The following is a 26,851-nucleotide window of genomic DNA, read 5'->3' as shown; positions in this document are numbered from 1 at the left end:
AGGTAGAGTCACTTTCATAAAAGAAAGATATTGTAAGGTATAAATTGTGCTAAGTACTGTGTATTGCAAATAGGCTTTTGCTTAGACTGTACCATTTCGGTTTTTTAACAAGGCATGGCAGGTACAATTTTAGCCACAACCTAAAAAAACACATTCATGACGGTGACTGTTATACACTCACAATTCTAGAGAAAATAAGCAGTTCACAAGTATTGCATCATAACTAGCACAGGACATAACTACATTGAGAAATTTAGACTGCTCATTTATTTTTCACAAAAAGATATACGCAAGCGCTTTCCTCAAACAACCAAGTGAAATAACCACAATGAATGTTTAAATATACACAAAAGTCTCCTTAAATGTGTAATAAAATGAATCAAATACTACAAATATATTAATAAATAGTGTCATTATTTTCACAGTGTGTTATAAAGAAGTTTTAATGTGTGCAAAAAATGTAGAAATACTACTCAGAGACACAGCCCTGCTGGGATGCAGCGGTAAACAGCTGAGCTCCCCAACCTTTGCTCTAGCACCGCCCAGGACGAAAACTGGAAGCGACCTCCCGGTCGTCATGGAGAATGCCGGAACGCAGTGATCAGGCACAGCGAGTCGCAGCGGCTAGGGACACCGCCATGGCTCGTAACACCAACGAGAGAGACTTATACAGTAGGTGGCCCAGGAGGGTCCCACTGCTAAAAGATACATAAAGCCAGGTTGGAGTTTGCCAAAAACACACCTAGACAAGTCAAATTCAGTGAGAATGTCCTGAGCACCGATGAAAGCAAATTACAGCTATTTGGTAAAGCACATCATCCCTGTGTTTACAGAAAGCAAAATTAAAGCTTTTAATTAAAAGGATACCTTCCCAACAGTCAAAAATATGGAGAAGGTTCAGTAATGTTTCAGAATTACTGTGCTGCATCTGGCATTGGGTGTCTCGAACATGCACAGCATCATGAAATATGGAGATTAGCAGGCCATTTTGAAGCGCTACGCTAAAACCTTTGTGGATCACCATCAAAAGCTGGGTCACCATCAAAGGTCATGGGTCTTCTAGTAAGACAATGACCCCAAACACACAAAAAACACACAGGAATGGTTCAAGATAAGATACTGGACTGTTCTGAAGCGTCCAGATATAAATCCCATAGACCACCTGTGGAGAAATCTGAAAACAGCAGTTTGCACAAAAAGAGTGGACCGAACTGCTATTAGAGAGGTACAGGAAGCTCATCCATGGCTATAGGAAGCAGTTGATTCATAATATTATTTAAAAAGCAAAAATGTTAAACAGAAAAATATCTAACAATTATTTGTGTTCCCTCATACAGTACTCACTTGATAAATGCAGGAGGCATGTCCCTTTTCATGACCTGATCTTCAGTGGTTTGGACAGTCTCTTTCCCAACCTGAAATTACAATAATATACAATCAACAGTGTTTATTTATAGAGCGCCACAGATTCCGTAGCGACGGACAATCATAGAGAGATCAAATTACTGCAGATAATACAATTAATACCAAACACATGAATACATTTAAACATCATAACAAACAGGGATAGTCATGAACCAACAGTTACAACAAGCACGGATAGAGGTAAGAATTTCATGTGTATTTGTAAACAAGACATCGGGCAAGTACAAGCTAGATGAGCATGCAACAGGATAGAGAGGGCCTTGCCCGCGAGATCTTCCATTTTATAGGGAGAGGAGTAATGAGACAGCAGGACCAAAAGGGATACTAGTGAATATAGTGAATGGAGAAAATAATGGGAGTGGACATGTGGGTTTAGGAGGGGGTAGGTTAGACAATCGTGAAGAGTTGTTTTTTTAAGGGGGCATTTGAAGGATTGTAGGTTGGGGGAAAGAGTCCAGTAAGGCAAGGCAAAGAGTTTCAAAGGTGGGGAATAGTGTGAGAGAAGTCTTGGAGATGGGAGGACATTATAAGAGAAGATAGTTGAAGGTCTGAGGTGGAGAGGAGTGGTCGAGCTGAGGCTTATCTCGTGACAAGATCAGATATGTATGAAGTGGACAAGTTAGTGAGAGCTTTGTAGTTGAGGTTAAGCAGCTTAAGCTGAATTGGAGAGGGAATGGTGAGCTAGTGAAGGGATTTACAGAGTGGGTCAGTGTTCAGCAGAATGAATAGAACAGCAACAAACAGGATGTTTTTATTCATGAACCATCTTCTAGGAACAGTTCAAATGTACAACCTCTACCAAGCCAGCATTCAGGATACTAAAAGTTTTTAAATAAGAGTGAAAAAAAACCGTTGAGAAATACAATCCATGAGGTAATAAAAAGCAAAAACAAGAGACAATCAATGTGTGTAGGGTGCCCAAGATACACCGCTAATGTGCATACTGCTGAACTTCTAAACCTCAACTTACCTCTCTGTCCAGTGAGCATGGGAGGAGGAACAAATGCATCCATTGTGTGGTTCATTTTAGTATTACTCACTAGTAGTACATTGTCCCCCTAGGCATTCTTTCCATAAACTAATTTCAGCAGCAAGGCAATTCATGAATGATAGGCTGACTAGTCTCACTCACTGGTTAACATGCAGCATCAGCCTTGCACACAGTATGCTGGTGCTTTCCCCCCCCCCCCCCCCAATGAACATTCCCCCCTCCCCTCCGATGAACAACCTTACCTGGTGAACACCCCCCCAAAAGAAATCGCCTTAATATATGACAATAAGGGAGAAAACAACTACCATCCCTCAAGAAATCCAGTTTAACCCATTATCATACTTGTAAGCCTAATCTCCTACAAAATTCAGGGTAATTAACGAGGTTTACCCGGCAATTTTATGATACACAGTTTGTTTAATCACTTGCACTAATTTTTTCTCTTTTAATACTTAAGCCATTATAAATAAATTTATTATTTTAACAATATTAAATACAAGTCATATTTTAACTTGACGTCCCTCCTAGCTTCATATTTCAGTGAGTTATAGTGCACCATACAAGTTCTCAAACTTTTTGTTTATTTTTGAACATTACTGATATTACTATCAGTTTTCTTTATAAACTATTACAAAAAAAAAAAAAAAAGGTGATAATAAAATATCTTTAAAATATACTTAGAGATGCTGCAGCTCCTTGCTCTTCCTTAAGCGGCAGCGGAAACATCAGTGTGACGTCAGGTCACACCCCACCATCACTCACCGACAGGGAGAATCTCATAAGCGCAGGGGCGGAGCAATGATTCCCCTGCGATCACGATTGACAGCTGCCTGGCTGTCACTGTGACAGCCAGGCAGGGACATCGGGGACTGGAGGAAAGGACAGGGGCGTGTACCACCGGGCCCCTTGGTGAGCCTGGGCCCGGTACAAGAGTACCCCCCTGTACACCCCCCGATAGCGGCCCTTCTTGCCATATCCATGTGTCTACAGGGTTAACTAAATTAAGAACAAGAGATAAAGGTAGAAGCTAAAATGCATTTGAACACTTGTCAAACTGCTAAGAAATAATTTGAGTTATTGGCCCATCAGGCATAACCTTGAAATGCTGATCATATTTTAACTGTGTCTGTCAATATAGTAATTCCTAACAAAGATCTAAATTCAACTTCTGCACTATACTTGAGTAAGTATGTACCCATATCTCTATTTTGCATCACTCTGGGGCATTGTTTAAAAGACAGCTGGCTATACATGGATGTTAAACAGCAGCTCGCTCAGCATATAATTTAGTGTTTATTTCAAGTACATCATTATGCTCAGTAATAACCATGCTTCGATTTTGGTTTTACTTGTTTTCTAACATTGATTGAATTCTTGGAGAAACAGACTATTGATAAAATAGGAAATACCAAAGAGTAAAACTAAATTTGTGCAATCATGTTGATGTATGCAATCGAGACCAATGTACTAATTTATTGTGTAGTGTGTGTGTGTGTGTGTGTGTTTGTTATCCTTGTAGATATATTTCTGTGCATGTTTAATTCATGTCACTATTGTATTAATTCACTAAACTGTAATGCTGTAAGGTTTCACTGAAAATAATATTAACTTTGTTAGAAGTAACTCTGGTGTTTTGCCTTAGTTTGTTTGTATAGCAGTGCACAGAGTACCTAGCCGCCAGATGCTAAAAATTTAAATGCTGTCTAAGCATATGTTTTCATGGGTGCTTCATATGAAGTAAAATACTTTTGAAGTGCATCTGGGTATGTATCAAAAAGGAATTTTAGTTTTTGTTGAGAGTAGTTTATGTGTGCAGTACACCTGAATGTGTGGTTCTTAACCAGGGATGCGTGCACCCCTTGAGGTGTGAAAAAGAATTTCCAGGGGTGCAAGTGGTAACGATAGGTTTTTAACTTTTACATTTGTAATATAAAATTATAAAATTTGTCTCAACTACACTATGCACTCACAAAACTCGTTAGCTGGGTGGAGTGGGCGTGTAGGGGTTTAATTTCTTGATAAGGTCGGAGATGTAGGAGGGGGATGTATTGTAGAGGGCTTTATAGAGGAATAGAAGTTGTTTGAATTGTAGCCTGAAGGGGATGGGGATCCAGTGCAGGACTTTGCAGAGAGGGACAGCAAAAAAGATGTATAGCAGGAGAGGAAGAGATTTGTCTTGATGCCACATTCAGACTGCAAGGGGCACTAACTGGTCAGGCAGACCAGAGAGGAAGAGACTGCAATAAATAAGGCAGGAGATAAGAACATGGATAAGGCTCTTCTTGACAGGACTGTGAAGTGAATGGATGTGGGGAGAGAAGTTATAGACAGAGTCAATGATGACCAATAGGTCTGATGCATGGAGAACAGGTGAGAGGGTGACATCATCAACTAAGAGAAAGGGATGGAAAGTCAGTGGAAAGATGACAAGTTCAATATTATGATTATGTTGAGCTTAAAGTAGCGTGCAGCCATCCAAGTGGAGAAGGCAGAGGCACAATCGAACAGTAATCGAGAGTAAACAAAGGGAGAGGTCAGGGGAGAAAAAGTTGTTTAGAGTATCATCAGCATAGAGGTGAAACTAAAAGCTAAAGGAGCCAATCAGTTGAACAAGAGAGGTGGAGTAAAGGGAGAAAAGCAATGGGCCAAGAACAGAGTCTCACAGGATGCAAAAGTTAAAGGAAGAGGAGGCAATGTACACAAAAGGAAGAGTTGTTGAAAAAATAATCAGAGAGGTAGGAGTAGGAGGAAAGGATAGTGTCACGAAGGTCATTGGAATAAATGGAGTCAACTGTGCCGAAAGTGATAGAGAGGTCAAGGAGTAGCAACAGGGACAAGTAGCACTTTAACATAGCCAAGTGTAGATCATTTGTCACCTTGGTGAAGGCAGTCTCTGGAGTGGAGATGACGGAAGCCTGATTGTTAAGGATCAAGGAGACAGTGAGTGGTAAGAAATATTGTTAAAAGGTTGTAGACTAGCTATTTAAGAAGTATGAAAAGGAAGGGGAGTAGGGAGATGAGGCGAAAGCTGGACAGGTGGGGTCAAGAGATGTTTTTATGATAATGAGGGTGATGAGCATATGTTTACTGGCATCTTCCCTCCTGCCTACAAAGAAGGACCGTGTCACACATCGGGATCTTAGCCGCACTTACCTCATCCGCCGCTGTCATATCACGGCTATCTGGGTCCCTCCTGGTCGCCTGCTGCATGGGCGCGGCCATCTTGGATGCAGTCAGGTGATCATTCCAGACCAACCAGATTCAGCAGCTGCGATCACATGGACTGTGTAGCCAATAGTTGTTTGGGACATCCTATTTAAACCTGCTGCTGTGATCTGTTCATTGCCAGAACATCACATACTCTCCTGAGGATAGTTCTTGGCTCCAAGTTCCAGTTCTTCCTGATTCCCTGTGTTTACAAAGCGATCCTCTTCAGTGTGTATCATGCATTCTAAAGAGCAGATATTCTTCCAAGCACGCTCATTTTCCAGATTCACCATTCTGCAAGTACTTTGCACTTCCAAGCTGCTCATTCTCCTGCAAAATTCTACATTCAGCAAGAACATTAACAGGAAGGTCATCCAGGCCGCCAAGTTCAGTTTCAGTCCTGCTCCAGCTAGGCCCAAGGCTCCCAAATCGGATCAAAAAAACAGTCGACCGTGACAAACAGGTTGAAGAGGTGGGCTAGCTGGTGGCAAGCGAGGGAGAGAGGTCAAGGAGACAGGTTGAGTGGGGAGAGGAGTGATAGGACCTAAGAGTCCTCTGAAGTAGGAGCCAAAGTGCAGAGGATTAAGAAGTATATCAGTTTGGCAAGAAAGAATTTCACATAAGATTTCCTCCACAGACTCTCAGCCAAACGGGAGCAGTTTGCCGGTAGCAATTAGCTTAGAGTGCCGGGGTTTGGAACAGTGGGGAAATGTGGTTGCAGGGAAAGCTTCATCAACTCAACAACTGCATTAGGGCAGGATTGGACCATGCAGGTTGCATAGTGTTTGCACTTATCGGTGCATGTTTGTGAGGGAGAGATGAAAGGAGAGGAGGTTGTGGTCAATGAGCAGAAAGGAGGAGTCAGAAATATCACAGAAGTTAAGATAACAGGAGGTCAAGCTAGTGGTCACCATGGTGTGTTGGTGAAGAGTCACTGGGTGGGACCATCGGCGGAGGGGAGGAAAAGTATTTTTTGGGAGACAGAAGCACAAATAGGGTCATCCTCACAAATGAGTGGGTGGGTTAGAGGAAGGAAAGTGTGACAGCAAGGTGGCAAATTTGTGGAGTGTGTGAATGTAAAGGAGCAGACATGTGACAAGGGATGGGGTAGGATGGTGCAGGAGAGACGAGAGAGTACCAGAGGTGGGTAAGTGGTGATGGGAGAAAGAAGGTAGTACTATTGGGTATCCAGCATGATGAAGGGAAGGAAAAGATGGGAAATGAGGTAAATGTGTGGCTAGGTGACTTATGAATAACTTATTGTATAGATTTATTTCAATTAGTGTCGCCGTGCGCCAATGAATATAATTTCAAATGTACTGATTTTTGTATTAGAAATGTTTATTTATGATGCATTTTCTCCAACATATGACTACTTATAATAGCCATATGTTGGAGGAAATGTGTTTTTGCAAGAAAGGAAGAAAGGAAATCCCATGCTAATTAGGCCTAATTATTTATGAGTGACCAATACATACTGTATTTTAGCCTGAATGCACAGGAGGGGGACATTAGACTTTGAGAGATAGTAAACCTAACAGTAAGTAATTTAGGAAATCACAAATTTATGAAAATTGGCTAAGTTTAAATCCAAGTTTGTGAAAATATTACTTCCTGATGCTAATCATTGAATGGAATATCTCAGACTTTGTGGTGCCAACTTTGTTTGACCACTAGTACCTCCAACTAATGTGTAATGGTCCTTAAAAGGACCCCTTGAGCAAATAAACATCATGCGAGTGAGTGCTTTAGGTGGAACAGTCAGTTTGTTACTCACAGTAAGAAAGAGACCCAGAAACTGTGCAGGAAGTACATCCCCTCATCCTTCTTCCACCAACAGACCGGGTGGCAAAGTAGGCCCTTCCGGTTACAAGAAGGTACATGTCTGATGGAGGTTGACTAGGGTGGAGGGAGAGAATAGACCTCCTATAGGAGTAATGGGGGAAGGGGTCTTAAAATGCTAAAAGGTAGTTAAGGGCAGGATCCTGAAGGGGGGTAGTGTGAAAAGCAAAAATGGTAGTTACACAAAGTGCTGAAAGGTAGGGAGTGGAAAGCATATTGATCAAAATATATGGTAAAACTAAAAGAGGTAGAAGAGTGAAATTCAGTAAGAAACAATGCAGGACTGGCTGTGGTAAAGATTACAGATGGGTAGGCATCTTGGAAATGCAGAAGTGTAACAGAAGAATTGACCAGGAATGTCAGCAGGTCATGTTTCAGGAGGGCTGATGCTGGAGGGCAGAAGGGAGTATCTGAAGATACAGGAGGGATTAGTGTTGAAGGTGGGCAAAGCAGGAATTGAGCGTAGATGCAATATCTGGAGAGATGACTGAATTAGGAGCAGAGGGGCGGATCAGGCAGACTCAAGGCCTAGGTGGGATGCAGGCCTGGTGTGGTGGGGGATAGAAAGCAGGCAAAATCGGGATCAGTAGTGGTTTAGGCTTGCTGGGTAGTGCAGAAGGAGGAGGTTCCAGCGGAGTTCCAGGAGTCAGCAGTAGAGAAGCTCGGGCTCGGTTTTCAGAAAACCGAGCCCACCCAAACATCGCAGACCCGAGTACAGAGCCTGCTAGGCTCAACACTTTGGCACACCATCGGAACTCAAAACGAGGCAAAACGTCATTGTTGCATCGTCAGATCTTGGATTCTATAAGTACCGCCCTCCACAGAGATCCAGGGCCATTTCACAGAGAGACACAGAAGGGGTAGCAGGGTTCCTAGCAGTCTCCAGTGCAGTTGGGCAGCGTGATTAGTGAAAGAGAAAGAGGAGGACTGGCGGGGTTCTTTAAAGTCTCCCTAGACATTCTACTGTGCCATAGCTCACTCAGAAACAGGAGAGGTTTCAGTGTTCAGTGCTGAATCAGAAATAATAGAGCTGGCAGTGCTCGTAAAAGTCTCCAGTCACATTGCTCTGTGCCATCAATATGGATTCACATCAGTCCACAGAAGACCAGGAGCACCAAGCAGCTGCTGTCACCAGTCATATTGATAGTAATCCCTCTACGTCATCTGCTAAAGCCTATGTTAAAGTGCATAGTGTTTTAAAGTCAGGGAAACAAAAATGTAAAACACACCTTTTACCTTGGTAAAGAAATAAACAGCTGTAATCAAGGCAAAGTTAACTGCAGAAAAACATAAAATTGCAAACATGCCATTCTTCACACCCAGTGACAAGGAAAGAATGAAGCCTTCGCCTTTCTGTACGAGTGCTAGTTCTGCAACGGTCAGTGAGGCATCTTCATGTAAGGTCAGTCATGATGATGCAAGACCTTGTCATTCGAACTCCAAAAGTGGTGCCAAAATACTTTTACGTGTAAAAGCTGGGCTGGAAAAAAACAGTAAGGCAGAAGAAACTGTATGTTCAGATTCAAAAATGACACAAATCCCTGAGGAGAGTCTATCCACGAGTGCTATGTGTAAGGCTGACTTTTCCAATACTGTACTCACAAAGCCTCCTTTCAGCATTTCTGCAGATGTGTGGATGAGAGGCCTAAGTGTAGGCAGAGATACACAAATTGAGGATGCCACTTTGGAATTGCAACAGGATAAGGGGGATATTTGTGTAGCCGACGACAGCGCTAATGAGGATGTTGATGATCATTATATTGTTTGTATAAGTCCTGCACCAGTGGAAGCAGTCCTTGTCAGTGATAAAAAGACGACTATTGTCATGTCTGGGCATAAAGCCAAAAATTCCACCTCTTGTGTGTGAAATTATTATTACCCAACTTCTGACAACAGTTGTCTAGCCATTTGTAAAGCCACAGTCAGTAGAGGTAGGGACCTTAACCCTCTAGGAACCTCATCCATGTTACATCATTTGAAGAGAGTTCATGGGAAGCTTTTGGGAAAATCAGAAACTCAGGATAAAAAAAAACAAAAAAAAACAAACAAACAAGGAGTCCAGCATCAGCTAGATCTTTTCTCTCCCCTAGATCCGGGCACCTGCAATTTAGCCCCATAACACCATCCTAATCAATATCCTCACAAGCAATCGGAGTTAGTCCTGCATCCAAGCTGCTAAGGCTAGATGACTCCTCCACTATCCAGGATTCCTCAGAAGAATTCTTTAGCGCTAGTGCCCATTCTGTTGCTGAGGGTGGGATCTTCATCCCAGAAGCAAAAAGACTACTAGTAGTTTACAACAATTGACCGTTATACAATCCTTTGCAAGACAAAGCAATTATGAAAGCTGTCACCCAGTCGCAAAGCGGATGACAGACGCCAAGGCGACTATGCTAGTATTAGATCTGGTTCCAACAGCCACTATTAATGCAACTGGTTTTAGACAGTTACTTGAGGTCTTGTGTCCCAGTTATCAAATTCCATCAGGACACCATTTTAGAAAAGCTATTCCTCACCTCTACCAGAAGGTTCGTAAAAATGTAATTACTGTGCTACAAAATGCCATTCTACCGACTATACACTTAACCGCAGATAGATATGTGGACAAGCAGAACTGGGCAACCTGAAGATTATATGTCTAACAGCCCACTGGGTTGGTGATTCACCTTCACCAGCAGGAATAGCAGCAGCATGTACCCAACTACGTCAGATTTTTCCAAGGCAGGCTACTCTATCACCGGCTTCACTAAGGCATACAGCTGAAAATCTGTTACAAAAACTAAGGGATGTCATTGCAACATTGCTTCTCCCGCTCGGACTCGCCTCAGGATATGTCATTTCTGATAATACCACCAATATTGTGAGAGCATTACAGCTGCGTGAATTCCATCACATTCCCTGTTTTGCTCACACGATCAACTTGGTGGTGCAGAGCTTTTTGAAAAATGATAGGGACGTGCAGGAGATTCTGCCTGTGGCCTGTAAAATGTCGGGACATTTCCGGCATTCTGCAACAGCATGTAGGACATTGCAGCCGCTACAAGACCAATTTAATTTGACATGCCACCAACTAAAGCAATAGGTGGTATCTCATATGAAAGGTGGGAATCCAGCACAGCCAGGAACCTTGTCAATGATCGGTGTAGGAGGATACTTCCTAAAAATGTGGAAAAGATGATGTTCATCAAAATGAACTACAAATTCCACGAGGAAGGCCCTTACCGCCAAATACATGAAAGTACAGACTTCTGTAATGGTGGATTCAAGCAGGGATGAATTAATATTGTGAGAGGATGATGTACACACTGATGAGGGCAAGCATGAGGCTGAGGATGACGACAACGTCTTGCCACTGTAGAGTTCATTAACAGCATTGTTTCCTTAGGTGCCTTAAGCCCTTTGTTAGCCTGTTTTTTTTGGACCCAAATAAACCAAGCACTTCAGCCACAAAAGTGACAGTCCTTGTCGCTGAAGTGCTTGGTTTGTTTAACTGTGCGTGTCCTTTTTAAAATTCATTATAAGGGTGGGTAGAAGGGCCCAAGGACAATTCCATCTTGTACCACTTCTCCTTTCAGCTACCGCTGTGTGGCAATGTTAACTAGATGTGCTATAAACTGCCATGCGCTTTGCAAAATTTAGCTTTCCCAAGACACGCATTGATGATGCAGATGAGTTAGCACAACATTTTGAAGTCTGGTCTACTCTAAAATAATTGACCAAAATGTGTGACACTACTGCAGAAACTCCACCTGATCCTACTATTAACATCCAAAGAATGGTGGAGGATTATTTATTTTTTAACGGTATAGGAGACAACAGTTTTATTAACAAAGAAGAACATTGTTTGCAGAAGTAATGCAAGCATGGATATTTAAATAGAAGTGTATATGTATTACTCAAACCTTCCACTTTGCTGATGTTTCATCAGTATTGCACAAAGTGTTTGTAATCTGCACTTTACATCACAGGTACCTAGCTATATTTTACATTTTTGGGAATTGTGGTTGAATCGGACCTTGCTTTTTGCTTTGAATGTCAATGGCTCTTTTTAGTGCATTATCTGGAACAAGATATACTCATGTCAGAATGATCACAGCCTATTTTTGGACACCTGGCAGATTTACCCTTCTGAAGTTTGTTTACAATCATCCTTTCAATTGCTTCTCTCTCGTATGTGTAACCATATACTTTGTTTTTCACTAAGTTCACCATCTCCAACTGTGTTATAGGACAAGTGAAATTCGCAGTGCTCTGGGCAAAGGCAATCTCCTCATCTTCATCTTCCAAAGCTTCGTCTGCAGGGGCCGATGACACACCCATTTGTTTTCTGAGGTCTCTTAGCTGTTCTTTAAACTGGACATATTTATTGCCTTGCCTCCTCTGTATTATTCTTCTGAAGCGCTGTGTATCTCTCGTGTACAAGCTCTCTTAAATCCGGGATCTCATCCGGTGGGTCACCTTTTAACTTAAGTATGGTCTCCTCAGACATGGTTTAATAATGTAGAGTTCATTGACAGCACTATAAGACCCAAACAAACCAAGCACTTCAGCCACAAAAGGGGCACTCCTTGACGCTGGAGTGCTTGCTTTGTTAAACTGTACATGTCCTTTTCAATATCTTACATAAGAGTGGATGGGAGGGCCCAAGGACAATTCCATCTTGCACCACTTTTCTTTTGTTTCTGCCACTGCCAAGTGGCAATGTTTCCTAGATGTGCTATGAACTGCCGTGTGTTTGTGTCGTTGCTCTGTCGCTTAGCATTCAGTCAGCTAGTTGCAGTCTGTGTCCAAAAGTGTATGAAAATAATATTGTGACCTGTGAAGTGGTCAAAATTGACTGGAAATTAGCGTTATTGAGGTTAATAATGTAGGAGCAAAAAAAATAATAAAAAAATTGTGATTTTAACATAGTTTAGCAATTTTTCTAAAAATAACAGTCAGTGAGCATCTCTAATCAGCAGGGGTCCGGCATCAGAGTGGGTCAGTCTAGTGAGGAGGCTGGGTCAGGTGTGGCAAGGTGGTCAAGAGGTCTTGAGTAGGGAGAAAGAGTATAACTCCACTTTGCATTTATTGAGAATTGCAAAAAAGTACAAGAGTTGTCAGGAAAAAAAAATCTTTAGATTGCCATGTTCAATACCATAAGATGGACAGTTGACAAGCATATTTCTTAAAAGCAGGACCACATTTCAGTTCTGGAAAAAAATACAAAAAAAAAACCAAACAAACAAAAGAAGTGATTGACCACAACCTAACCTAGCAAAAATAAATGAAATTTACAAAGTAAAATAAAACTTAAATATAACTTGTCGTTGGAAAGTTAAAATTAGAGTTATCCTGTGACCCTCTATGGGGCAGTCAGTGATGAACAAAGCCTTGCTACACCTCAGAATATGAATGGAAGGAAACAGAAAGGTCATTTGGAGAATATACTTCTTTCACAGCAGCGATGAAATGACCACAAAACCCCATTACTCAAACTTTCCAGCTGCATAATCAACATGAAAAACAAATGGGACACACAAAAAAGTGAAATAATTAAAATACAGCTTAGCAGTGAACTCAACCAACTTACCAAGGCTTGTGTCTTATTAGTTCACTGCTCAGCTGTACATTTTTATTTTTTTTAAAATTTGTAACTTTTTTGCCATTAACTTGGTTAATGGCAATGAAGTAAAGTATAGTTTACCATTCAATAAAGACAATCTCAGAAAGGAAATGCTCCCAAATAAGGATCAGATTGGACAGGATAATAATTTTTTTCCTTAAAATACTAGTAGGCACAAAAAAAATAAAAAATGGAATCTTTAATAAGATTTCTACATGGAAGTAAAAAGCTGCAGCACATGGAGTGACAAAATCATTAGGGAGCATGATTTATGTGCGTGAGACAGAAAATATAAGCAATGATTTTACTTTTCTAAAAGGTAAATTTTCCACGACCTATGAAACATAAATAAAATGTCCCTTCTGATATATTTGTGATTTTATATAGTAGGATGCTGAGGCAAGGAGCGCATTATGAGATACTAGTAATTGTTCCCCGAAAGCCGGATAGTGGGAATGGTCTTGATCTCTGCTTGAATGATAGCTTACCCCCAGAGAGATGCGGAGTCTAGTGAAAGAGAGGTATTCACCAGGGATTCCCGCAAAGGAATATGGTCTTAGCTCCCCATAGAGGGCAGCAGGTCGCGGTCCTCTATGGGGCGCAGAGCAGATAATTCAGAGAACCACCAAGTAGCTGTAAGGCAGAATGGAATGAAGCCCCAGGTATATGGAAATTCAGGAACTGGACGGATGCCGTGTCATGATCAGCAGTATAGCCATGAGTCTTGATAGTGGAATAGGCTGAGCAGGTAGTACTGCAAAGCGATGAGCTGCAGGACTCAGAAGGACTGAGGTATACGCTAGTGTAGTAATTCAGGAACAGGACGGATGCTGAGCGAAGCCCTATAGTCACAGGTCTAGCAACGGATTAGGCTGAACAGGCAAAGCTGTGAAGCGATGACCTGCAGAGAGCAGAAGCACTGAGATCCACACAGGTGCTCTAACTGTGAAACAGGACCGATGACGAATGAAGCTGCAGCAGTTAAATGAACAGCCTAACTCACGAAGTCAGGAACAAAGGCAAGTATAAGCACAAAGGTAAGTATAAGCATGAGCAGGAGTCAGATGTAATGCTTCTTATCAGGTAGGGAGACCTGATGATCTGACACTCATGGAAAGGAGGAGGACCCTTATAAAGGGAACTGGCTGGTGATCATCCAATCACTGCGGAACAGAGGTTTTAAAGGCTCCTGGGGTTGCGCATGTGCAGAATACTTGGTAAAATGGCGTTGGAGGATAGAGAAACGCCAGGCTGTACAGCAGATAGCAGTAACCAAGGTAAACCACTGTACATAAGGATCAGAATGGAACCAAATCGGTGAGGTGCGTGATAGTAATGGAACTATTAAAATATTTCAAAAAGGGATAAACATTACCACTTCTCATATTGCAATTAGCCCACTAACAACTTTATTGTCAAAGATATCTCACCACAGAAGCAGCTGAAAAAGGCAGTTAGGAAGGAGACAGGAACTCCCTGGGATTAGGAGGGACATGTTAAGAAACAGCTGTAAAGAATTTCAAGAATGTAACTTCCTTCTCCAATATACCATTAAGAAAGATCTGTCCTATATGACATGTAAATTATTTGTAAAGTTATTGTGGAAAACAGTGTAATTGAAGATCTCCCTGGAATAACAAATCCACTCATAACGAACCTTTAACCGTTTATATACAAGTGTGTTTTGAAGCTTTTTTTTTTTTTTTTTCTTTAAAGTCTATAATGCAATGTCTGAGACTGATGTGAAAGACAAATTCACTGTACTGTGTTATGTGATTTGGTTGTTTCGTTTTTATAGCACCATCTTAAAAATGAGTGATCTGAATCTTGTAGTAGGGCGTGGGCTCAAGTACAAATAGACACATAAATAAGAGTGCAAATGGTGCTTTTTAACAGGATTTTGTCACTTAAATCTACAGGGACCAGCCCAGGTTTTAAAGATATCTGCCTTGAAATGTCCCTTTTTCATTATTGATCAAGTACATAAAATTATATTTTCTTAACGATGGATGCAATTATTACCATTTATTAATTTTCTCTAGGTTTTTCAAGTTAATATTGATTGAACAATATTAAAAATGCTAAAATACACACTATCACAATCTGTAAACATGACATGATGGGGATTATGGTGCTCCAAGGTCTGCCAAGACAGTAATTATCACAAGTAATGTGCATAGATGCACTTACTTAGCAGCTGTGTCCCAGTGACAACTATGATTAACATATTGTGGGGGTTAGCTCCTTTTCAGCTAGGCTCAGCAAAATACCTGTATTAACAGTCAGATAATCTGCAGGTAAAGGTTTAAATCTAGTATTGCTGGCTGGCTGGCTTTTATTTGCATCAAAACAAAGTCCACAGTGTTTTCTGCGCTGCGCACAGTCAAACAACAAAATTAAACAAATCCAGCTTGTCTGAGCTCTAGCTAACAGCAAAGCAAATCCTATCTATCCAGTGTATCCTACCAACTCTGATCACAAAACAGAATTACAAGCCAGTTCACAAATCCTCAAACAGTCCCATAGACACACACTTCTTATAAGAGATCTGCCCTCAGGTGATCTCTACCACAATTAACCCCTTCTTTTAGAACACAGTTCTGGAAGAAAAATACCTGCCTTCTCAGATTCTATTAGTCACATTCTCACATTATACACACACACACACAAAGAGTTTCCAGTATATGCACAGAGAAGACTTTGGACAATAGTTTGTAAGTTCATCTTAGGTTTGAGCTTTCACAGTATCCTGCAGTTTCCTCCTGCCAGATCATCTCCGACAGCAAAATGAACTAAAAGTACTAAAGTCTGTTTCTAAACAGTGCACTAGCCTGAGTCTTTCCAAAACTTGACTCATTAATACCTATATTAATATATATCTAGTTATGTAATTTACTGATTCGCAATTAAAAAGGAGCTAATAAATCCCACAATTTCTCACATGAACCATGAAAATAAAAAGACATTGTTTAGTGTGAGCCCTATGTCGCACTGCTGCTATGTCCCATTGCTGTTCTGTATTTCCTCCCCATTACATTAGACACAAAGTATCTCTTAAATATTTAGGACAGTGTATTGATTGGATCAAATACAGATTAAAAAAAAAAAAGTTATTTGTGAAGCTACAATGTCACTTGCCCTATCCTGTATATAAAGCAACTAATCCACATGGTCTATTTCTACACTAAAAAAGTCTGTAATTCACTGATAGTTCAGTTAGACCACCCCCTAACATGCTAACCTGCTGTGGAGGAGTAAATTATTTATCCCTTCTATTGATTCCCCCCATATTATCTCCAAATTAAGGCCCCTCCATATTCATTCTCCCCCATATAATGCCATCTCTGTATTAATTTTCCCTAGTATCATGCCAGCCCTGTATTCCCAGTTCCAATATCATGTTCCCCTTTTATTAAATCTGCTCATATCACACCTCCCCATATCATGCCCCCCACAATGACCATGATATTATATGTACCAACATGACACCCACCCACATAAATTCTCTGTGTGTTCGCATTAGAATATGACTGCCCGGAGCACTATAATTAGTCCAGACTACCCATGCTATGATGTTCGAGCTGTCCAACATCAAACACCCCGCCCCCCAACCCCTACGGAAAAAAAATATGAAAAGTCCCAGTAAGGTCTATTGCCAATCTGCCCCTGCTTATACTGCTCTCATACTGCCGCCACGGCAATATCCCGGGTACATGAACCCGGGATATTGCCAGGGGACAGGTTCCCAGACAGGCAAAATCCTGGGTTGACCGGGTTCACACTGAACCTGGGTATACCTGGGTCTGACAAAAGAAAAGAAAAAGAAAAAAAAAAAAGGTCCTTTTACCTTAGTATTTCTTCATATAACCTTTCTATATATATATATATATATATATATATATATATATATATATATATATATATATATATATATATATATATATATATATATATAAAAAATTTTTTACACTAGTCGGTGAGACCCGGGTTGAAAAACCCAGGTCTCACCATTCATAGTGTGGCCGACCCAGGAATTACCCCACCAAAAGACCCGGGGGTAAATGTATCATAGTCCGTTTTCTTCAACTCGCCGGAAATCGGCGATTTCCGGCGAGTTGACAGCTAAAATTTAAAGCGGCGCTGGCTTGTAAAAGGCAAACAAGCCAGCGCCGCTTTAAATTTTAGCTGTCAACTCGCTTCCGGCGAGTTGAAAAAAACGGACTATGATACATTTACCCTCTGGAGTCATTCATACTGCAGCCTCAACCCGGGTTTTTGCCGGCTGCAGTATGAAAGGAATATTACAGAGACCAGGAACAGAGAAAATAGAGGCAAACAGCATCAAAATGAAGTTCAACACAGCTTTTACTTCTACTACTATGTTGCTTTATCTTACTAGTTTCATTCTCTGCTTTACAGTCACCTATTTATATCAAGAGGCAAAGTTTTAATTTTCTCTGTACTGGGAGACAATATACAAAGCTGCTTCCTGTGTACCGATATTTGGTGTTGTTTAGAGGGCAACAAAAATAAGCATGCCAAAAAGAAAAGAGGTAATGTACAATTCAAAACATTAAAGTGACGTAAATATCTGAAAATTACTATGATCTGTCAGTCCTAGAATGTTGTGTATCTAAAGAATAAAAAAATAAACAGACACTACATAAAATGTATATCCACAATAATAAATGTTACCACTAGAGTTCTTTTAAGTTGGAAAACACCTTAAATCACACCCTATTTAATTTAAGTAACATGTTGTATTCTGTAAAGTTGTTAACTCCATAGATGGCAAAATCTCAAGACAGGAAAGAATTAATGATTCTTACTGATCCTGAAACACTGACAGCTGCCACAAGCTAAAGCATCTGTTAACAGTGAAAAGTTGGAGGAAGGCAATGGAAACTGATAAATGTCTGTTCTTCTTACTTATCTTAAACTCAAGGAAACAGAACAAAGTGGGTGGCAGAAACAGAAGCCCACTGTCAGCTCCACATTCTGCTGTCACTCACTTCATCAGGGTGAGCTAAATTAGAATGACCTTTATACTACAGTCCCTCAGCCTTTATCCAGGCAGACTGCTCATAATAAACCAGAGACAACTGAGCCTGCCATGGATGACACACACCCTGCAGTGACCCTAGGAGTGTAGACAGAAGTGGCCAGACCACCCACTTATGAGTAGTGGGAGGGGGGGGGGTGGATGAAAATGGAAAATTCCAATATAAAAAGTAACTTGATATGATGTTGGACCACCATATGTGGGTTCATGTACTCTTGGATATAAGTATGCTTTTCTGTACTGCACATACACGGTAATATGAAGTATGTCAAAGTCTGTATTTGGACTTGGACATATCTGTCCATTGTTCCCCTCTATGCTTAGAGAGGTGAAATGGGGGAAGGAAGGGGACAGGCAGAGTACAGTAAGGGCATTACAAGCACCTTGTATTGTATGTAGAGGTGGAATCTGGCACCTGCTTCCCTCTGGTGTAAGATCTGTGCTTGCCCCGCCTGTAGAAAAATAAAACAAACCCCCTCTAAATGTGAAAGCTGCGTTAGAACTGCTCGTCGGGGCTGGCAACAAGATGGATCGTCAGTGTCCCGCTAGTAGGGAAAAATACCAAGTAAAAATTCATATTTAGGCGTGGTTATTTTTTATTAACATAGTAATCCATAGCAACTAGATTCTGTCATTTGAAAGTGCAATTTAGAAAATTAAAACAAAAATAAACCCTGGTCATTAAATAAACCCAATGGTGTGTTTTTTGCCCCAGTAAAAATTAGATTTCTTTTACTACAATAAGCTAAACCTAGTGACTTATTTTTTTTACTCTGCACTAAGCTACATTCCCTTTTATTTACAAAACTGTATTTAGGACACAAACGTCTCAATAATTTAGAACAGGTATCTTTAGGATACACACTGTTTGTACTTTAAGAAGGGGAATGCCTGCCAGCCAGGATTAAGGCCTTTACGGATCTTGGTACCCCTGTAAGCACATGGCTCTAGGCTAAAAGAACCGTGAGGCTAAATAATTGCACATCTATTCAGGAATACATCAGGCTTCAACATACAGAACCTCTCACTTTTGCTTGTTTGGGAGTGCTTATCTACATTTATATTGAAACTAAATTTCTCATACATGAATTCTCTTCCTATACAATACCAAAATTATTAATTGTCCCAAAGTGTTAACAATTTACAACAGAATTAAGCTAATTTTCTGTCCTGTTTTCTCTTGTCTGCATATGTCAGGTAGTATATACCCTTCTGGGATAACATTAATAAAAGGAATTTTATACCGATACCTTCTTACTAATTGTTGATTTTTTTTAAAAAAAATCCCAACAAATAGTCCTTGTTACATGGGACCTTTCACAAAAGCACATCCTTTATTATCATTGAACACTGAGAAAACTGCTCTGCTTCTTCCTCACATCTTATATTACTACTGTGACTAAACGTGTAATCGTGCAACTATGGCATTCATTAGAAGATCAAAGCTTTGTGTGCTTATCAATGTAGTATTTTTTTTAGATAGCTCTTGTCTTGGAAGTTTATTAGCAAAAAATGTGGGGCAAAGAAACATCAGCATTCCAATAATCGCAATTGGATTGGAATTTAAAAAAAACAAAAAACAATAGAATTAAAAGTTAGTGCAGATTAGAATTAATTTCTATGTCTAATTTGGTTGGAAGTCTCTTCAATGGTTCCATTTTACTGTGTACACCATCATAAAAATATTCACATTAATAGATATATACAGACAAGCCTCTGAAGTAATATTTACGGATATAAACATTATACTCACCCCACTAGGGGAACCAAATTGTGGATCCTATTACAGGTCATGGTTAAGCCTAGGCTATGATTTTACTGATCAATCCTCTCAAATCAGCCTCTATGATTCCAGAACGACTCTGCAGTATGGAGAGAAACTATACATACTTTTTCCATGTCCATGAAATCTATGGAAGAGTTTAATTGAGTGGCTTAATGGTTCCGCCAGAAGATCTCCAAGATACATAGTCAGTGTATTATATGGTTTGAACATGTCCCACTTTTTTTATTCTTTGGAAACCTAAACATTTGGTGTCTTCACAGTGCTTGGGCAATGGGTTCTATTTTGACCAGTTCACCATCTGTTTCAATGTTCTCCCTGTGTTTGTGTGGGTTTCCTCCCACAGTCCAAAAATATACTGATAAGTTAATATTACTGTGTGTGTGGGAGAGAAATTAGACTGCAAGCTCTACTGGGATAGGGAATGTTGTAAGTGATTAAATGTTCTCCGTGAAGTGCTGTATAATATATTGGCACTAAATAAAAAGTTTACTATTCATGTTTTGTGATATTGAACCCAATTTCAGTATTGTGATTCATTTATACTCCAGTAAAATGGATGTATCACCAATACATTAAAATCACAATAAAAAGTATAAATATAAAACAACTGTTCTGCAATGACGATTAAAACACTCCCTGTACATAGCCATATATTTATGTTTGTTTTTGGTTTTAAATTACACCCCTCGCCATATCACATGCTGTACACCCTGGCCAGACTGTATTATCTGCAAATGTGGGACAGCTGGCAAATACTTGCTTTTAAAACATTTCATCATGCTTTTCCAGCCCCTAAGACTATGGTTGGTTGTTTCCTCCTTTACAGATGTAGATACATTTTCAAAGCAATCACTACAACATGGTAGTAGGCATCAGAGGTAAAAGAAAAAGTCTTCTTCAGGCAGGTACAACAATTGCCTGCCACCCTAATGGGAGCAACAGTGCTGTGGGGGACTGGAGTTTTGGGAGAAGTCAACAAACTGGCTGACAAGTAGGCAGAGTTCACACTTAAAGTGGTGCCCGAATAACGAATAAGTACATAATAATTTCTTCTTATAGCTAGACAAAATATTTTATTTTCTTTATGTACGTAATATACAAATATTTTGCACTGCTCAACATAGTGCCATTATTTTAATTTGTTTGGCGCAGCATAAACTTATTACAGCTCTGGTAACACATTATTGATTTTTCTCAATTTCATAAAACCATATTAATATGGTAAGAAATAGGGATAATTTGGATTTTTAACATTCTTACATTTAGAGAAGGCATTATGCACATATAAAATGAAACACCAAACTTCAAGCTTTTACTATTGATGATGTGTAGAATTGGAAACATGTAGCAGACGGATAAAAACAGTGTAGTGGACAGGAACAGGGAGTCAACAAGTGCAGGCTAGATGTTGCATTTGTAGCTAATCACAGATGTGTTTACTAAATGGCTGTTACTCCATCTGTAATACGGTAGTGCTCTGGTTACACCACACATGCAATTTTCAACCACTACTTCCCTGCAACTCTCTGTTCTGTGGCTTATAATAAACCTCTCCCCGTGGTTATGTAGTATGTCAACTGAATCCTTGCTCCATCTTCTGCTACTTTATTAACTGTTTAAAAATAAGTTTAGAGCTGCTAAAACTCTTTATTGCCAGCATTATAAAAACTGCAAGGCTATGAAGCATTGCTGGTCTTCAAGCAATTCAAATGCCAGTTCAAAGATTAGCATATTTATTTTGAACTATATACATAAAAAAAAATGTTTTTTTTGTAAGAGATGAAAATTGTTAGAAAAACGTCAGACACACTGTATGTGAAACATGCAGTGTGTAACCAGCATGCTCTTGCAGTTGGAGGTGGGGCTAATGGATACCACTCAAGAAAATATGCAAGGACCCTCTTCCTCTTGTCCACACATTCTCCGTCAACTTTGTATGATTTGTTATACAGACTGTCTGGCTCTAATATGCAACAAAAAAACTGACTTTAAAGCACAGGTAAAATGAATATGGGCATAATCATCCTACCAACAGTATGGGCTCAGCCACAACTCTGGGATTAAACAGAGTACTGAAATAAAGGATCGCAGATATACAGATCAGTCTGAGCAAGGAATGACAGTGAAGCAATAGGACACCTGTCATGCAGCTGCCCTGTCTCCAGAGAGTCTACAACTGCTCTATGTGGCCACTTTTAGAAGGTGATATGAGCAAGAATGGTAGGTCACCTTTTTTAAGGTTTTATAACTGCATCCTACAGATATAGGGAGCAAAAAAGTGCCGTTACATTTATTCTCCTTAGGAACACAGCTTTTGAAAGGGGAGGCTTGACAAGAACAAAATCTCTGCCAAAATGTAAAAGATGCACAAATAAGGTCACAATTATAAGAGATATTAATTTGATATACTTATTTAAACAAGTTGAGGAAATGAAATAGTCTTTGCACTTTGCGAGCAGTATATATAAAAATGAATGCATTTAATTGTCAATGGCATTTTGTAGGTTACCTTACAACAAGCTTATTACTAATCATTTTACCTGTTACCTTGGCCCAGTACCCTGATGGCCTTTCCTAAAAAAGGAAAGAACTGTAAGAAAACCAGGACAAGAAGAATATATGTCAGGAGTGGAGTATACTAAATAAAATGAACAACAACAGAGCCGGACAGTAGCCACAAATTGTGGGAGGCCTTAAATTTTCAGTATATTGAGTCTTTGGAAAACTATACATTGCACATTTAAAATCAGTTTATGCAGAGTCTGCTGTTAACTATTAACAGACATAATACATAAAATGGTGTTCTACAGAGGTCACAAAAGAATGAGTAGCCATTATTATTATTTATAAAGCGCCAGCATTGACCACATCTGTACAAAGTAGGTAGTACACACCGGGCACTATAATAATGAAATTACTTTGCACTTACACAAACATAACAAAATAGCACTGAGAACCATGTCCAATGAGCTAACAGTCTAAAGGAGACGATCATAAGAATTGTTCGATACCTGTAATTGATAATCTTGCTTTAATTGAAGTAGAAAATGTGCACTAAATTATAGCATCCAGGTACCATTGACAAACCTGTACTTGACAAATAAAAGCTGATTGGATTGTGTGGTATAGTGTAAAACTTGCACCTTATTACAAAGTTGGTAAACGAGTCCTACGGATAGTACAGGTTTTACTTACTGTAATTCCATTTTGTGATCAAAACATCTAAACTGGAATACAGTACATAGTATGTTACTATGGCGGGAATTTGATTAGATGCCAGGTTTCATGATGTGTCTCGCTGACACTGAGGCTATGACAGGCGGCACATCGCAAGCAATTGAATCCCCCCCAATGAGTCACAGTAATTATACCCAACATTATAGAGGAGTACAGAGGATAGTTTTAACATTCACACAAGAAACAATGATCTTTGTATGGCATCAAAATAGTGGTGCTTTACCTCTGACACAAAGTTGCCCATTTGAACCTAACAGTATAGTGAGATTAAGGAGTATTGATAAGTTAAGAAGACAGACTGCTATGGAATCTTAATAAGCCATCATTTCCTCTCTTACAAACAGAGCAAAACAGCCTCATCAACTACCAGATTCCTCACACATGGAATGCAGTTGGTAACAGATCCCTGGGGAACACATGGGGCAGCTGCCAAATTGCTCACTCAACATTTCAGTGGATGCAAGGGGTCTATCTAACCACTTGGATATAGCAACCATAAAATGGACATATGAGTTAACCAATAGAGTACATTTCTATTGGTTATCCTTTAACATTACTCAGTTCAGGACTTGTTTGCATTTTTCATTAGCCAAATCTGTGGCACTCAGAAATTACCATAATTACCTAATTTCAGACATAATCATGCAGCCTATATGGGAAATATATCATCTGCAGAGTCTATACAATAATGGGCTGGTATAAAATTAAAATAAATAAATAAAAGATTAAGGCAGTGACACTTTGGAAAAGCAATTTCATTACAGAGTGTCTTAATTCAATCAAAATATACAGTAAGAATGCTGTGCGACAGTCTTGAATAGAAATGTACACTGTGCAATTTGATACAGACACAAATAAATGACAGCACCAAAGGAAACTGCCCTGAACTGGCACTGTGATTGATGGTAGGGAAATGCAATATTTACCTCATCAAATGTTTATAAATAACATGTATAGTAAATATGTTTGTGCATAATTTGCAGTGTGGAGTTTTGTTGGCAAAATGACAAAAATAATGCATATATTATTTTACATGTTTTGACACCCAAAATATTTTTAGACAATGATAACACAGACAAGCATTCAGGAGCCTTTACAAAAAAGTAATACACCAGATTACAATGTTTATCTACTAAGAGGTATAAAAGACTAGAAATTGCATGCAGTTCATACTGTATGCAACACAGTTGCAATCATTCTCTATACATGGCAATATAGTTAGAAGGAAAGAAGAAATTGAGAATCAGAAAGGGTTTTAATTTTTCAGTTACATAGTGTCTTTAAATAAAACTCTTTACTTCACAGAACAAAAACAGTTATGTAAATAATTATGCACAGTACCTAAGTTTATGCAAAAAAAAAATTTTTTTTTTTCTTGGGGAACAATTTTGGTAAATGTGTTTCTGTATTAAAACCTTCTAAAACCACTCACCCGAACAAGGTTGCTGACTGCTGCCTGCACAGCAGCCACAGGTGCTGTAAGCTCCGGTATGGCCTTCCCATCAACCTCCCCTTCTTCATGCATGATGACCAAGTGAGAGATCTGCTGGGCCACCGGCTCCAGGATACTCTCTATGGTCTTGGTGTGGAACACAGGCATGGTGGAAGTTTTGTTATTCCTCAGTCACAAGAGAAAATAGCGACAAACACTCAACCTTGCTGCCAGCCAAGACAGTGGCACCTGCTGTCACTGTGCCCTGCAGCTAGATGTCACGCACCCAGAGCCAACACCTGTAGTCACCTCCTACCCCACAAACTCCTGCTGTGTGGGGTGTGTGCAACCTCCTCTATCCTCAGTCTCTATAGTTCTGCACAGCTGCCAATACTGCGGTGTCCACTGCTTCTTTTACGATTGTGGATGTCTTGCACCTTCTTTTACGTAGTACATACGTGCTTTCCTTTCCAGAGTGTCTTTGCCCTTTCAGCGGTTTCCCACCTATACCAATCCGGGTACCCAAAATCTCCGGACACTTCCACAAAACACTCCCAACTCCTATCTCTCCCTAGCTGCTTGGTGACGTCTCAGGCGCCCCGCCTTTTTACGTACAAAAGACCCATATCCAGGTTTCGTTCCCTGCTGTCTTCTTCCATTGCGGTCATTGGCTGCGCCATATGCCAGTCACACGAGGCACGCCACTGTTGCGCTCCATGCAGTGACGTCACGCGCCGAGATCTCCTTATAAGGAGAACCCTGGAAGCGAGAGAGGGATTCCTGGAGCTATGACATCACCGTAGAGGGAGAGGAATTTAAGGAGTGAGATGTGAAAGGAGGCCAGACTGTGAGATCAGATGGGCTGACAATATGGGTAAAGCGTAAGCAGAAAGAAAGAAGAGATACCAAGCGGCAAAAGAACTTAATGGATAACGCATTGTGTATCTTAAGAGAAAAATGTGCCACACAATTAAGATTCCCATGATTTTTAAATCGAAAATCCCGGAAACTCATGCGAGAGGTGAAACAGTCTATTAGGTATATCAGTATTAATGTATTGCAAAACGTTTCTAGAATAATCAAACACGTTCTAATATGTATTTTCTGAAAATAAGGATACTAAAGGTAAATAAGGAAAGAGCAATGCAAATGTTGTTTTGTGGTATCAATCATACATTTTTGAACAAATGCACACATTTAATTGGGAAGAGCATAGGTTTGCAGCACAATAGTGCAGTATCTGGGGGGAGGGGGGGGGGGGGGTGCAACATTTTTAACCTCAAAGGAGAAGCTGGGCAGATTGTAGCCAGTTTTTGGCAGTAGATCATTTTGTGGCTTTATTTGTGACAAATTTTTGTTCGTCTACAGTTCGGAATGTCAATAGATGCACACTTCTTGGTAAAATGGATAGTCAAGCTTGGTGTGTAGGATAGTGTTGTAACTACTCATATTCCCAGTACACTCGTGGCCAAAATTGATTTGTAAGGCACCACAGTGCTCAGCAGCACTGTACAGTAGGGAAAACAGTACATACAGGGGCATATTCAATTAGCTTTTGGATTCGCGGTAACGCGCGTTGCCGCGAAAAGTGCGCGTTCTTGCGGGTATTACGGTACCGCATTAACGCGGATTTTCGTTCGCAACCCTATGGGCTGCGAACGAAAATCCACGTTATTGCGGTACCGTGTATTACGTTTCGCGGCTGTTCCGGCGCGTTACCGCGAATCCGAAAGCTAATTAAATATGCCCCACATAATGGACAAACAAGGTAGACAAAATAAATGCAGACATGAATACAAAGGGTGAGCACCGCTCATAATAGAGCTTACATCGAAATTGGAAGAAGGAACAGCTGAAACAAGAACAAGTGTAGCTCAGATTGGAAATGGGTACAATTGAGTAGTATCAGTGGAAATAGGGTAAGCTCTAATAAGGGGATAGGTTTTCAGAGAGTGTCTAAAGATTTGAAGACTGTGGGAAAGTCTGGGCATGGTAGGGAATTCCAGAAGCAGCTAGTTGACCAGAGGCAAGATTTAGGTCAGATTTAGATCTAAGAGAGGGGAAGTATTATGATATGAAATTTAAGATGTATGAATGGGTGGTGCTGAGGGCTTTGTAAGTATGAGTGAGTAATTTGAATTGGATTCTGGAGGACACAGAACCGGTATATGTATTTGTAAAGTGGAGCAGAGAGAGGAAGATGAGAGAATGGATAAAAGTTTTGCTAGCATCTTGGGTAAGAAAAGGGTGTATTCTGGCAATAT

The 26,851-nt window shown here is 40.1% G+C and overlaps 1 protein-coding gene across 2 annotated transcripts in view; it reads right to left on the bottom strand.

Moving 5' to 3' along the window:
• VCL (vinculin) overlaps nucleotides 1-25,189 on the bottom strand; it is an 82,270-nt gene extending 57,081 nt beyond the window's left edge. For both annotated transcript variants that reach the window (XM_075217067.1, XM_075217068.1), the window contains exons 1-2: nucleotides 24,588-25,189; nucleotides 1,345-1,415 (exon numbers count right to left, since the gene is read on the bottom strand). In XM_075217067.1, coding sequence (XP_075073168.1) covers nucleotides 1,345-1,415; nucleotides 24,588-24,755 — 239 coding nt within the window. In that variant the 5' untranslated portion in view covers nucleotides 24,756-25,189. The remainder of the gene's footprint in view (nucleotides 1-1,344; nucleotides 1,416-24,587) is intronic.
• Between the last annotated feature and the right edge of the window lie 1,662 nt (nucleotides 25,190-26,851).

Source organism: Mixophyes fleayi, chromosome 6 (genome assembly GCF_038048845.1).
Source record: "Mixophyes fleayi isolate aMixFle1 chromosome 6, aMixFle1.hap1, whole genome shotgun sequence".
NCBI classification, from domain to species: Eukaryota; Metazoa; Chordata; class Amphibia; order Anura; family Limnodynastidae; genus Mixophyes; species Mixophyes fleayi.
Note: the sequence above shows the minus strand (reverse complement) of the source record. Positions and strands in the feature narration are given on the sequence as shown.